This window comes from Artemia sp. Qi Xiang Cuo, chromosome 14 (genome assembly GCF_049724085.1).
Source record: "Artemia sp. Qi Xiang Cuo chromosome 14, ASM4972408v1, whole genome shotgun sequence".
NCBI classification, from domain to species: Eukaryota; Metazoa; Arthropoda; class Branchiopoda; order Anostraca; family Artemiidae; genus Artemia; species Artemia sp. Qi Xiang Cuo.
Window position 1 is genome coordinate 24,703,863 of NC_142807.1, and position 12,420 is coordinate 24,716,282.

Below are 12,420 nucleotides of genomic sequence, written 5' to 3' on the forward strand. Positions count from 1 at the left end.
TATCCCAGAAATGATATCGATAAAGAATGCCAATAAAGAATTTGTCCACTCTGATGCTTAGATTTTCTTAATTTTATCAGGTATATCTGACAAAGGACGATGATAAAGAGTTTATTGACTCTAATACTTAGATTGAGTCAATTTTATCCGATGTATCTGACAAAGGATGTTGATAAAAAAAATGTATTAACTCTGCCACTTATATTTTGTCAAATTTATCCTATGTATCCAAAAAAAGAATGTTTATATCCAATTTGACCGTTCTAATACTAAGATTTTGATAATTTTATCCGAAGTGTCGAGAAAAACGTGTTGGTAATTAATTTTTTTACTCTGACACTTAGAGTTGGCCAATGTTATCCTATGTATCCGATAAAGGATGTTGATATAGAATTTAATCACTCTAATACTTAGATTTTTATAATGTTATCCGACGTATCCAGCATAGGATGTTGATAAAGAACTTGTTCACTCTGATACTTAGATTTTGTAAATTTTATCCGACGTATTCGACAAATGATGTTGATATAGAATTTTTTCCTTCTAATACATAGATTTTGTCAATGCTATCCGACAACTTATCTCGATGAAAAAATGTTATTTAAGAATTCATTCGCTCTGATACTTAGATTTTGTCAATGTTATTAAACATGTCTGTCAAAAAACATTGATTACGAATTTATTCACTCTGATACTTGGATTTTCTCAATTTAATCAAGCGTATCTGACAAATGATGATGATAATGGTTTTTTAACTCTGCTACTTACATTTTGTGAATGTTATCTAATGTATCCAACAAAGGAAGTTGATATAGAATTTATTCACTCTGATACTTAGATTTTGATAATGTTATCCGTCATATCCGACATAAGATGCTGATAAAGAATTTATTCCATCTGATACTTTAATTTTGTCAATTTTATCGGGATAACTGATCTATCCGGCATATGATGATGAAGAAGAATTTATTCGCTCTGATACTTCGATTTTGTCATTTTTATCCGACATACCCGTCAAAAGATGTTTATAAAGAATTAATTCATTCTAATACACAGATTTTTTCAATGTTATCCGACATATCCGAGAAATGATATTGATAAAGAAAGTTAATAAATAATTTATTCACCCTGATACTTGAATTTTATCAGTGCTACAAAAAGTATCTGTCAAAGGACATTGATACTGCATTTATTCACTCACCCTGATACTTAGATTTTGAAAATGTTATCAAACATATCCCACTAAGGATGTTGATAAAGAATTAATTCAATCTGATACTTATATTTTGTCAATTTTATCCGATATATCCGACAATGATGTTGATATAAAAATTTATTCACTCTGATACTTAGATTTTGTCAATGTTACCCCATGTATCTGACAATAAGTGTTGATGGAGAATTTAATCACTCTGACACTTGGATTTTGATAATGTTAACTGACATTTCCAGCAAAAGAATATTGATACAGAATCTATTTCCTATGACACTTAAATTTTATCAATTTTATCCTGACCTATCCGTCAAAAGATGTTGATAAAGAATTTATTCATTCTTATGCATAGATTTTGTCAATGTTATCCGACGTATCCGAGAAATGATATCGATAAAGAATGCCGATAAAGAATTTGTTCACGCTGATACTTACATTTTATCAGTGCTATAGAATTTATTCAATCTGATACTTAGATTTAGTTAATTTTATCCGATGTATCTGACAATGATTATGATAGAAAAAATTTATTCACTCTGATACTTATATTTTGTCAATGTTATGCCACGTATCTGACAATAGATGTTGATATAGAATTTTATCACTCTGACACTTAGGTTTTGATAAGGTAGTGAAAAGGTTAAAGTAAACTTTAGTAAACCTAACTTTTTTGCATGTCTCTCTCACTATACCCGTGTGTCTGAGCGATATTTAAATGTGTTATAGTCTCTCTCACCCTCATAACCTGTGTGTCTTGGTGGGTGTTTGCTAGTCTCAGTGCCTGTCTTTGTCGGTTTGTAGTCTGAATCTAAGTATTTGTATGTGTTTTTTTGTCTCACTCTCTTTGCATGTGTCTCTGGGCAGGTGTTTTCTTGTCCCAGTGTCTATCTTAGTTTTTGATAATGTTAACCGACATATCAGGCAAAGGATGTTGATAAAGAATATTTTCGCCCTGATACTTAGATTCTATCAATTTTATCAGGACCTATCTGAAAAACGTGTTGATAAAGAATTTATTCATTCTGATACTTAGATTTTCTCCATGTTAACCCAAAAAGTTGGAGGGAGGGGACCTCTTGGAGGTTGGGGATAGGGGATGTATCGGGGATGTAAAAAGAGAAATTTGCATACATCATATGTCGGATAGATTAGGTTAACAAGGAGAAAATCTAAGCATCAGAATGAATAAATTCTTTATCAACACCTTTTGTCGGATAGGTCATGATAAAATTGATAGAATCTAAGTATCAGAGCGAATATATTCTTTATCAACATCCTTTACCTGATATGTCGGTTAACATTATCAAAAACTAAGATAGGAACTGGGACAAGCAAACACCTGCCCAGAGACATATGCAAAGAGAGTGAGAGAGAGAAAAAAAAAAACACATACAAAAACTTAGATTCAGACATACAAACCGACAAAGACAGGCAGTGGGACTAGCAAACACCCGCCCAGTCACACAGGTTATGAGGGTGAGAGAGACAAAAAAAAACATTTAAATATCGCTCAGACACTCGGGCATAGTGAGAGAGACATGCAAAAAAGTTAGGTTTACTTAAGTTTACTTTCACCGTTTCACTACCTTATCAAAACCTAAGTGTCAGAGTGATGAAATTCTATATCAACATCTATTGTCGGATATGTGGGATAACATTGACAAAATCTAAGTATCAGAGTGAATAAATTTTTTCTATTATAATCATTGTCAGATACATCGGATGAAATTGACTAAATCTAAGTAGCAGATTGAATAAATTCTATATCAACTATATTAACAACTAATATTCACAAAATCTAAGTATCAGAGTGAATAAATTCTTTTTCATGGTCATTTGTCGGATATGCTTGATAAAATTAAGAAAATCTAAGTATCAGACTGAATAAATTCTTTATCAATGTCTTTTGACCGGTACGATTGATAACACTACCCAAATCTAAGTATCATAGTGAATAAATTCTTCATCGACTTATTCCATGGAATAAATCAGATAACATTCACATAATATAAGTATTAGAGTGTATAAACTCTGTACCAACTTCTTTCGTCGGGTACATCAGATGACATTCACAAAATCTAAGTATCAGATTGAATAAATTCCTTATCATCGTACTTTATCAGATATCTCTGATCAAATTAAAAAATGCTAAGCATCAGAGCGATTAAATTCTTTATCAATGTCTTTTGATAGATACTTTTGGTAGCACTGATAAAATTTAAGTATCAGAGTGAACAAATTCTTTATTGGCATTCTTTATCGATATCATTTCTCGGATACGTCGGATAACATTGAAAAAATCTATGTATTAGAATGAATAAATTCTTTATCAACATCCTTTGACGGATAAGTCGGGATAAAATTGATAAAATTTAAGTATCAGAGTGAATGGATTCTTTATCTATATTCTTTTGCCGGAAATGTCAGTTAACATTATCAAAATCTAAGTATCAGAGTGAACGAGTGCTTTATCAATATCCTCTGCTGGATAAGTCGGATAACATTATCAAAATCTAAGTATCAGGGTGATTTAATTATATATCAAAATCCTTTGTTGGATAAATAGGATAACATTGACAAACTCTAAGTGCCAGAGTGAATAAATTCTTTATCAACATCTTTTGACGGATATGTTGGATAAAATTGACAAAATCTAAGTATCAGCGCGAATAAATTATTTATCATCATCATATACCGGATACATCGGTTATCCGGATAAAATGGACAAAATCTATGTATCAGATTGAATAAATTCTTTATCAGCATCGTATGTCAGATATGTCGGATAACATTGTCAAAATCTAAGTGTCAGAGTGAATAAATTCTTTATCAACTCCTTTTGTTGGATACATCTGATAACATTTACAAAATCTAAGTATCAGAGCAAATAAATCCATTATCATCATTTGTAAGTTACACCTGATAAAATTCTAAGTGTGTTTTGACAATCAATGTCTTTTGACAGATACATTTAATAACATTGACAAAATCTAAGTATCAGAGTGAATAAATTCTATAATAAAATTTTTTTTATCAACATCCGTTGTCGGATACGTCGGATGGTATTGACGAAATCTATGTATTAGAATGAATAAATTCCTTATCAACATCCTTGGTCGGATACGTCGGATAAAATTTACAAAATATAAGCATCTGAGTGAACAAATTGCTTATCTACATGGTTTGCTAGATAAGTTGTATAACTTTATCGAAATCTAAGTACTAGAGTGATTAAATTCTATATTAACATCCCTTTGTCGGATACATAGGACAAAAATGACAAAATATAAGTTTCAGAGTGAATACATTTTTTTATCAACATCCTTTGTCAGATATATCGGATAAAATTGACAAAATATAAGTATCAGAGTGAATAAATTCGTTATCAGATAACATTCATAAAATAAAAGTTCCATTAGTTTGATTTTATGCATCGTTGCGTTGAATCTAGGTTAGACTGGTTATAGATGCCAGCACACCCGCTAAAACGCAGAGTCATAGTGAGAGAGAGAGACACGCAAAAAATTAAGTTAATTTAGGTTTACTTAGAGTGGTGCACCACTCTAAGTGAACCTAAATTAACCTAACTTTTTGCATGTCTCTCTCTCACTATGACTGTGTGTCTGAGTGGGTGTACTGCCAGCTATAACCAGTGTAACCTAGATACAACGCAACGATGCATAAAGTCAAATTAATGGAATTTAGATTTTATGAATGTTATCTGATAACAAATTTATTCACACTGATACTTATATTTTTTCAATTTTATCTGATGTATCCGACAACTGATGTTGATAAAAAAAATTTTATTATAGAATTTATTCACTCTGATACTTAGATTTTGTCAATATCGGATCCGACGTATCCGACAAATGATTTTTATATGGAATTTATTCATTCTAACACATTAATTTTGTCAATGCTATCTGACGTATCCAACAACTAGTCTCGATAAAAAAATGTTATCAAAGAATTTTTTAACTCCGATACTTAGATTTCGTCAATGTTATTAAACATATCTGTCAAAAGACATTGATAACGAATTTATTCACTCTGATACTTAGATTTTTTGAATTTTATCTGATGTATCCAACAAAAGAAGTTGATAAAGAATTTATTCACTCTGATACTTAGATTTTGATAATTTTATCCGACATATCCGACATAAGATGCTGATTAAATAATTGATACAATCTGATACTTAGATTCTGTCAATTTTATCCGGATAACCGATGTATCCGGCATATGATGATGATGATGAATTTATTCACGCTGATACTTAGATTTTGTCAATTTTATCCGACACACCCGTCAAAAGATGTTGATAAAGAATTTATTCATTCTAATACATAGATTTTGTCAATGTTATCCGACATATCTGAGAAATGATATCGATAAAGAATGTTAATAAATAATTTATTCACTCTGATGCTTAAATTTTATCAGTGCTACCAACAATATCTCTCAAAGGACATTGATACTAAATTTATTCACTCTGATACTTAGATTTTGGCAATGTTATCCAAAATATCTGACATAGGATGTTGATAAAGAATTTATTAAATCTGATACTTAAATTTTGTCAATTTTATCTGATTTATCCGACAAAGACGCTGATAGAAAAATTTATTCAATCTGATACTTAGATTTTGTCAATGTTACCCATGTATCTGACAATAGATGTTGATAGAGAATTTAATCACTCTGACACTTAGGTTTTGATAATGTTAACTGACATTTCTAGCAAAGGATGTTGATAAAGAATCTACTCACTCTGATACTTAGATTTTATCAATTTTATTTATAAAATTGTCAAAATTGTCCCGACCTATCTGTCAAAGAATGTTGATAAACAATTATAGATTTTGTCAATGTTATCTGACGTATCCGAGAAATGATATCGATAAAGAATGCCAATAAAGAATTTGTTCAGTCTGATACTTAAATTTTATCAGTGCTACCAAAAGTATCTGTCAAAAGACATTGATAAAGAATTTATTCGCTCTGATGCTTATATTTTGTCAATGTTACCCATGTATCTGACAATAGATGTTGATAGAGAATTTATTCACTCTGACGTTTAGGTTTTGATAATGTTAACTGACATTTCCAGCAAAGAATGTTGATAAGGAATCTATTCACTCTGATACTTAGATTTTATCAATTATATCCTGACCTATCCGTCAAAGGATGTTGATAAAGAATTTATTCATTCTAATACATAGATTTTGTCAATGTTATCCGACGTATCCGAGAAATGATATCGATAAAGAATGCCAATAAAGAATTTGTTCACTCTGATACTTATATTTTATCGGTGCTACCAAAAGTATCTGTCAAAAGACATTGATAAAGAATTTATTCAATCTGATGCTTATATTTTCTCAATTTTATCAGTGATATCTGACAAATTACGATGAAAAAGAATTATTCACTCTAATTTTGTGAATGTTATCTGTTGTATCCGACAAATGAAGTTGATATAGAATTTATTCACTCTAATAGATAGATTTTGACAATGTTATCCAACATATTCGACAAAGGATGTTTATATAGAATTTATTCAATCTGATACTTAGATTTATTCAACTTTATCCGATTTATCTGACGATGAATATGATATAAAAATTTTACTCATTCCGATACTTAGATTTTGTCAATGTTATGCCACGTATCCGACAATAGATGTTGATATAGAATTTCTTCACTCTGACAGTTTCACTCTGACATGTTTTGATAAGGCAGTGAAAAGGTGAAAGTGAACTTAAGTAAACCTAACTTTTTTGCATGTCTCTCTCACTATACCCGTGTGTCTGAGTGATATTTAAATGTGTTTTTGTCTCTCTCACTCTCTTAACCTGTATGTCTGGGTGGGTGTTTGCTAGTCCCAGTGCTTGTGTTTGTCTGTTTGTAGTCTGAATCTAAGTATTTGTATGTGTTTTTTGTCTCTCTCACTCTCTTTGCATGTGTCTCTGGGCAGGTGTTTTCTTGTCCCAGTGCCTATCTTAGGTTTTGATAAGGTTAACCGACATATCCGGCAAAGGATGTTAATAAAGAATCTATTCGCTCTGATACTTAGATTTTATAAATTTTATCCTGACCTATCCGACAAAAGGTGTATATAAAGAATTTATTCATTCTGATACTTAGATTTTCTCCATGTTAACCTATCTATCCGACATATGATGTATGCAAATTCCTTTTCTTACATCCCCGATGTTTCAATAGACATTTTAAACGTTTGATATGGTAGCATACTTAAAAATAATGAACACATAAGTATGTAATGCATAATATATTTTTAATGAAATAATGTCATGGAGGATATTAATACAAGAAATATATTATTATACATTATTAATATCAATGAGCAACTTTGGACATCTTGAATCTTTTCCATAAAGTATTTCACCATATTCTCTCTTGATATTGTAGCTATCGTCTTCTCTTAGTTCGTAAGCATTAGAATAATCATTAATCCATTTTAAGTCATGCACAATTTTTACGGGGGGGTCATCCACATGTTCAATATGTATTTCATCTTTGCTATTATTTGGTTCATTGACTGTTTGATCAATGATGGTAGTAACTTTTGCTGGCACTTTATTTTTCATCGATTCATCTTTATATTCCTTAGTGATATTTTCTACCAATGCCCTTTTTATTTATCCAGAAATTTCACTGTCTATTACCACGTTATATTTACACAGGTAACAGTTCCGGCGCGTAGACAAGATCTGGTTTATGATATTAGTAGAAGAGTACACCTGTCTTCTTTTGACCTTCCGTTGAATGCTAATACCCGAAAGCTGACGATAGGATGTATCAGTAGGCAATGTGTTACCTGCAATAGTAGCAAGTAGTTGTCCTATATCATCAACGATTATTTTTATGTTGGCATTCTCTTTGAGTGCAATCATCTCCGGAGATCTCAATCTCGCATATCCACCAACATAAGAGTTGAATTTTTTTGGTACTCCAAAAAAATTTAATTCCTTACTGTCATGACAATGCACGCATACGTGTCCGATAGTGCTACCACTTTTACTTGTTTGATAGTTCAAATACTTCTGCGTGTCAGCATTTAATGCTACAATATCACTATCACGTGAACACACTTTCTTAAAATGCTTCATCTTCACTTTTTTAAAGATATGAGTTATGTGTTTATCCTTCCACTGCGTAATAAAATACTGATTTAATACATATAGTAAACTAGGTAGTGTCGATTACCCGCCTTAAAGTACCAGTGGGAAAGTCACGTCGTGTCGATGAGCAAGCATAGAGTACGATTGGTAGAGCCGCAAGCATATTTCACATCATTTTAAGATACGTAAAAAAAAGTTGAATAATTTCGGAGTCCAAAAAAATTCAGTCCAAAAAAAAGTGCTACTACAAACATTGTTTTTCTAATAGTAAAAGTCATGACTAACATATCTATACCATTCTCATTTTGAATTTGGAAAATATTGAATGTGAATTGTTTATCTTTTAAATATGTTTTATCTTATTCTAAGACATGTAAAAGTTAAAAAAATATACCATGTTAAAAACTAATAATAAAAAAAAAGTTAAAAAAAAACTTCAAAAAAAAGTATAAAAGAAATTGGGGGAGAGGCCCAAAAAGTTGGAATGAGGGGGCCCCTTGGAGGTTAGGGATAGGGGACCTTTGGAGGTTGAGGTCCTTGGTGGTTAGGGTCATTGATGGTTGCGATCCTTGATGGTTCATATTCCTAATCGTCTCACTACATGATTTCTATGGATTTCTAAAGATTGTTCTGAAAATCTTTATTAAAATTCTTTTCTTGCATCTACAACTCTATTAGTATCAACTTTTTAGTATACTACAATGTTAGAGCATATTTTATATTGACAACACTGTTCAAATGGTACTTGTATATTATACAGAACACATCTGAGAAGTGAAGCTAGGTCAGGTCACATTGGCATCTTGTCATCGTTAATCATTTCCATAGATTGATGCTAACGATGCTATTCCAAATTTATAATAAATTGTCTCTGATTTAGCAACCCCTTCGGGGTTACCTTAACTGGTAAGCAGTTTAACCCTTTTTTACCACCTTCATACAATCCAATTAGAAATATTATCTAGCTCTGTTTCACTCCTATTATTCAATCATCAATTAAGATCATTCATTGCATAGTTATACAAATACTATACCTTTTGTTGAAAATTGAGTTAGTTTACGCAGATGTTATAACTTTCAACTTAAAACAATTCTGACTGTAGCATCCCATTCCTCATTCTTTAATTACCAGCAACGCATTCTTAAGCAAACCAGTCTTGACTAAATGCAATGGTCCAGAAAATTGGTTCTGGCGAAAGAGTTGTTCCACATGATTATAAGGCCTCCGGCCCAAAACTAGTATTTTTACAAAGTTACCATCTCTGAATAAGCAATATGATGATCTATAATTTTGGCAGTCGAACCTAGAAAAATATGTCCGTCAATTTTTGTACCCTCTGTATCAATTGATGCCTGCCCGCGGTAAGTCATGTACCCGTGAAACTGAGCACATATTCTTGTGTAATTCCTTTTACATCTCTGATGGGCCCAGGAAATAGGTGTTGGCTAAGAAACCCGTCTGGTAAGGCATGTACCCTCTGTATCAATTGATGCCTGTCCGTGGTAAGCCTTGTATCCGTGAAACTGCACACATATTCATGCCTCTGGCTTGTAGGCGCTGAATATATAGATAGCACACTACTTAAAATACAAAAAAAAGCCTAAATCGTTTAACCGATTTACGTTCTATTGAAATATTTATATTGCATCTAATTTTATTGTATTCTCATCTGAAAACCTAAATGAGAACTTGTATAATAGGCTATTAGGGATATTTTTGGAATTACGTACTTTTTTTGCTCACATTTTCCTTTTTTTCGAGTCGTATTAAGTGACTTTGCTTCCAATTGGCTTAATAAATAAGTAGTTTTTTCCCACAGGAATAATAAAATTTCGGATAAAATTTTTTGAAAGGTGATCTGTGAATCGGACGGTTTCAATTACTAGCTGATTATTTCTGCACTCTACAATGATTTCAGCTAGGCCCTTGGTAAACTGTAGCACAAAGACTGCAGGGTTAAAGACAGTATTCTCCTCCCTCAGATAAAAGACAATCTAGTTTTGTTTAGGGTTTTATTGTTGTTCTTTACTTTCATTGAAAAACGTTATTTTTTTTATATTTTACTATGCCTAAGGCTTTGATTTTCCTAGTAAAACGAAAATAGCAATAAGACACTAGCTTATAATTTTATTTATTATATAAAACATAGATTAGCCTGCACATATACATAGATTAACCCACAACCTATGATTTCTAGCATGTGTAGGATAACCAATTGCATTTTTTTTTCCAGGGAGAACAAGACATTTTAAATGTAATGCAACACTATGTTGCTGGTGCAGAAATTGGAAGTGATGATGACAATCGAATTCAATTCAAAGCAATATTTAACGGACAGCCGTACCATACCCCAAGTCTTAGCTTGAATCTTGCACATAACGCGTTACTTCAGTATTTCAGAGGCAACGCTATACTGTTCCCTAGCACCATGACTATCAAAATAGCAAACGCCCCACTTCCGTTGGATGAAAGGACGTTGGTAAGACCTTATTGTATATCTATTTAACCAAGCCATCCCAATATTATTCAGAACATACACATCCTGAGAATAAGATAACTTTTCTGGTAACGTTGGCAAAGATATATGTATAACAATAAGCTTCTTTCTCTTCGTTTTTACAACCCAAAGAGCATAGATTTGAAAGCAGCTTTCAGTCTGAAAGCAAATAGTGGTAATAAAGGTCGTGCACTGAAAACTTTTATTCATAGCTCTAAAACATTGATAAAAAAATCACTGGACATTTTTATTAAAAGACGATAATTTTCTTGGTTTAGAAAAAAAGACTATTAATAACTATGAGCACATTTTCCACATACATAATTGCAAATCTGGTTTTTTTACAAGGAGGACCCTTGAAGACTAAAGAACACCAATTGTGTTTTCTTATCTATAAATGCTGATTACTGCCTTCTGTATTTATGGAGTGATGACACTCAGACCGTTTTTTTTAGTGAATCGAGATTCTTAGCAGTAAGAAGGAGAAGTTGTATAAAACACTCAGAAATATTTTGATATTTAATTTTTATGGAAGATAGAATACTAGTATGCATAGATTAATAAAAAACGCCCTATTTCCTTAATTCTCCGGGGTCTTAGTCCAAAATGAAATTTCCCAAAATCCTTGCAAACATAAGTTTTCAGTCTTTGCTTATTAATTAAAAAAAAGTTTTTCCGAAGGAAGTAAAGAGCGAAGTTGAAACTTAAAACGAACAAAAATTATTAATTCTCAGCCTATCTAATATATATCAATAAAACTAGTGCAAATAAACTAACTAATTATGTTTCCCTATGCTTTTAGAATTATAGAAAACTAGCGCTTTACTGAAAACACAAAAGTTAAGTATAAAAAACAGGAATATTGATTTGGGAGTCAAAAGTGAGTATGTAGGCTGACAACAATATACGAATTTAAAAAGCTTTTCATAGTCTTTACACCAGTTGTGACACCAGTAACTTTCAGTATACAGCTAAAATTGTCTTAAAACATAAACGTAAAATTAAATTTATTTTTTAATAACCGCAAAGTCATTGAAGAGCATACAGAAATATTGGATTGATTTATCAGGTATAATTTTGGTATCACCAGCTATAATACAAATAGTGAGTAATATACAGTCTTAAATTGTAAGAAATATGCTTTAGTATTACTTGAAATGAAGATCAAATAAGACAAAATATGAACTCTGGAAATCCGATTATTTCTCTCTGTATAAGAGTGAATTTTAAGTTATGATACAAATTCTAAAGCTAGTCTATAGTCTTAATACTATCAAGATGGCTTTACTTCGAACTTGTGCACAAACTAATCATCACATATCCTTTTCAGAACCAAATCGAGAGCCAGTCATTGAACTGAGCCATTGTGCAGAAGTGATACCAATTTAAACGTAAAACAAATAACGCTACAATCCTAAAATGGATTGTTGCTTTATCTTAAAAGGGATTGATCCTAAAAGGCATTGACAATATTTTTTATTCTGTAATAAGTGTCTCTAATTGGTTTGCTTTTACTGTACCAAAACTCCTATATTCTTTTGTGTTTTCAGTAAAGCGCTAG

General features: G+C 31.5%; 1 protein-coding gene across 1 annotated transcript in view; it reads left to right on the forward strand.

The window, feature by feature from the left end:
• Positions 1–12,420, forward strand: part of LOC148944293 (phospholipid-transporting ATPase ABCA3-like) — a 233,259-nt gene that overhangs the window by 132,275 nt on the left and 88,564 nt on the right. Inside the window, exon 21 of the mRNA XM_089100087.1 lies at positions 10,596–10,841. Within this exon, the coding sequence (XP_088956213.1) occupies positions 10,596–10,841 (246 nt within the window). The remainder of the gene's footprint in view (positions 1–10,595; positions 10,842–12,420) is intronic.